The sequence below is a fragment of the Branchiostoma belcheri genome, unplaced genomic scaffold (assembly GCF_001625305.1).
Source record: "Branchiostoma belcheri isolate BF01 breed outbred unplaced genomic scaffold, Haploidv18h27 scaffold15, whole genome shotgun sequence".
In the NCBI taxonomy this organism is placed as follows: domain Eukaryota; kingdom Metazoa; phylum Chordata; class Leptocardii; order Amphioxiformes; family Branchiostomatidae; genus Branchiostoma; species Branchiostoma belcheri.
In genome coordinates, this window is record NW_017802935.1 from 197,908 (window position 1) to 200,600 (window position 2,693).

At 46.7% G+C, this 2,693-nt stretch overlaps 1 protein-coding gene across 1 annotated transcript in view; it reads left to right on the forward strand.

Moving 5' to 3' along the window:
• Positions 1-2,174, forward strand: part of LOC109465378 — a 7,465-nt gene extending 5,291 nt beyond the window's left edge. Inside the window, exons 2-3 of the mRNA XM_019762598.1 lie at positions 424-534; positions 1,840-2,174. Coding sequence (XP_019618157.1) covers positions 424-534; positions 1,840-1,992 — 264 coding nt within the window. The 3' untranslated portion in view covers positions 1,993-2,174. The remainder of the gene's footprint in view (positions 1-423; positions 535-1,839) is intronic.
• Positions 2,175-2,693: the final 519 nt, after the last annotated feature.

The window sequence follows — 2,693 nt, forward strand, 5'->3', positions numbered from 1 at the left end:
TATATATATATATATGTATACTAGTGCTAGATGCTACTGGTTCACTGTGCACTGTACTGAAGCTAGGTGCTACATGCACAACGAAGCAATGTGCTACAGGCTCAGTATGTACTGAGGCCAGGTTTATTATGTACTGAAGCCAGGTGTTACTGGTTCCCAAGGGCACAAGGTTGGTGGTATGGCAGGGTTCGAACCAGGGACCTCTTGGTTCCGAGTCGAACACTCTACCGTTACGCCACTAATTTTCGTTTTCCCCGCTTTCCATTACAGAAAACGTGCCGGCATGACCGACAGTGCATCTACCAAATACCTGTATAACGGTTATGTGTTGAACATGGCGTCTGCATTCTCAGAACCTGTGGAAGAATTCTACAGTGGGTTAAAACTGGATTATTTCAATATTTTTCCCGCTTTCCTTTGCAGAAAACGTGCCGGCACGACCGACAGTGCATCTCCCGAGTCGGCCCGGGTTCGTGCTGTGCGCCTCGCAGGCCCATCTTCAGCCCGCTGCCCGTCTGCAAAACTGCCGGACAGGTCGGTAATGTTACTTAATCATAAAATAAAGACTAAGCTTTAACTTCCAACACTAACTACAATGAATTGGGACTTGTACGTCCACGCCAGCGTGTTGATGGTGTTCAGCACCAAGGACAGGACCTTGTACTGAAGTCAGCTGATAACACTGGTACCGTATCCAGAACCGCTAGTTCCATACCTGAATGGGTTATGGTACGATCAATTCACGGTTTAGGTATGATTCTATAAACAGGTGGACTTTCCAGAACCTTGCCTGAGCATGGTTCTGGATAAAGCTTGAAGAACGGTTCTGGCGTTCAGCACCAAGGACAGGTACCTAAAGACAACTGATTATGCATAATCAGTTGCCTTTAGGTACCTGTCCTTGGTGCTGAACGCCATCCACACAATGGTGCAAACGCACTGGGTAGATAGTATCATAACCAGAACCATGCCTGTCAAGATCTAGGCCTGAATGGATTTTGGTTAGCATAAGGCACGGTTCAGGATAGTCCAGACTGATGTATCCAGAACCGTTCTTTAAGCTTTATCCAGAACCATGCTTAGGCCAGGTTCTGGAAAGTCCACCTATTTACATAATCACACCTGAACCGTGAATTGATCGTACCATAACCCATTCAGGTATGGAACTAGCGCTTCTGGATACGGTACCAGTGTTATCAGCTGTCTTCAGTACAAGGTCCTGTCCTTGGTGCTGAACACCATCAACACGCTGGCGTGGACGTACAGCTGGGTAGTATACAATTTTACCTGACGATTAGCATGCAGATGTAAGTTCTAAAACAATTTATAAGGCTACTGTCGTAAAGTACGGGAAGTGTATCTGTCCTTGGTGCTGAACGCTATCCACACAGTGGTGCAGATTAACAGGTAGTTAGGATAGACTGTGCTCCATTGTAATGTCTTGTCTTTGTCAGCACGGTTAGCCCTTTACCATAGCCTAGTTGGGCTACCCTGTCTGTGTGTGCTGAACAACCAAACCGATAAATAAATGATGACCAATTGTTGCCAAATGGTCAATGTCACTCGGCAAAAAGACTACACTGGAATTTGATATTTTACGCCAAAAAGCAGAACTTTACTGAAGCAACTGGATATGATTTTGGAAACGGTCAAGACGTTACAGCTATTATCCACTAGCTTTCGTCAGTGACTGGACCGTTTCCAAAATCATATCCAGTTGCTTGAGTAACTGCTTTTTGGCGTATCGTATTACCTGGATGTCTAACCTTCATCGACGTAATTTGACATTTTGACCACCTAAATCCAATATGGCGTCCTGTTCTCCGCTCTCTTTCCCAGGTCGGCGACATGTGTCAGAGGTCAGGGGAGGGACTCTCGTACCCAACGTCCGTGTGGCACCGCCAGTACATCTTCACCTGCCCATGCGCAGTAGGCCTGAGGTGCCAGCTGTCTCCCGGGTACAACGACATCGGAACCTGCGTGTACATGTAGCCTATACCAGGCTCCTCAGGCTACATGTAGCCTCTACCAGGCTGCTCCATAGGCTGCTGAAAAAAAAGTAGTCTCTAAGTGCACTCTTCTGTTCGACTAACTCCTCTGAATAATCAGACGGATACAGTTAATATATGTATCAAGTATAAATAAAGGCACAAACAAACAAATAAAGATGTAGTATGCGCACATTGTACTTCACGTTTCTCTGTTGTTTCTAAAAAAACAAGCCAATACAAGTACAAATGACGCGCGTGTGTGTAGTATGACAGTATGTGCGTGTGTGTATGTGTGTGTGTGTGTGTGTGTGTGTGTGTTTGCATGCGCGTGCGTGCGTGTGTGTATGTATGTGTGTGCGTGTATGTGTATGTGTATGTGTGTGTATGCGCGTGTGTGTATGTGTGTGTGGGTGTAAGTGTGTGTACCGCTCGATAGTTGTCCATGGTAGCCAGCGACACGAGAGAGCCGGCGGTAACTACGGAGGCTGTTACCCAGGCTACTCCAAGTCTTGGCCCCCTATTTGCTTTTGTTGAATGTTCGGCGTCAAATTAGTCTACTGTGAGTGACAGCTAGCCTCTACCAGGCTTCGGGAGGCGGCTGGAAAGAGTAGAAATTGGCCAAAGAGAGAGAGATAACATGCCGGGGGTGATGGTTCAATAGAGAGTACAGTTTGCCGCACCCGAACTGTACTCTGTAGCGGA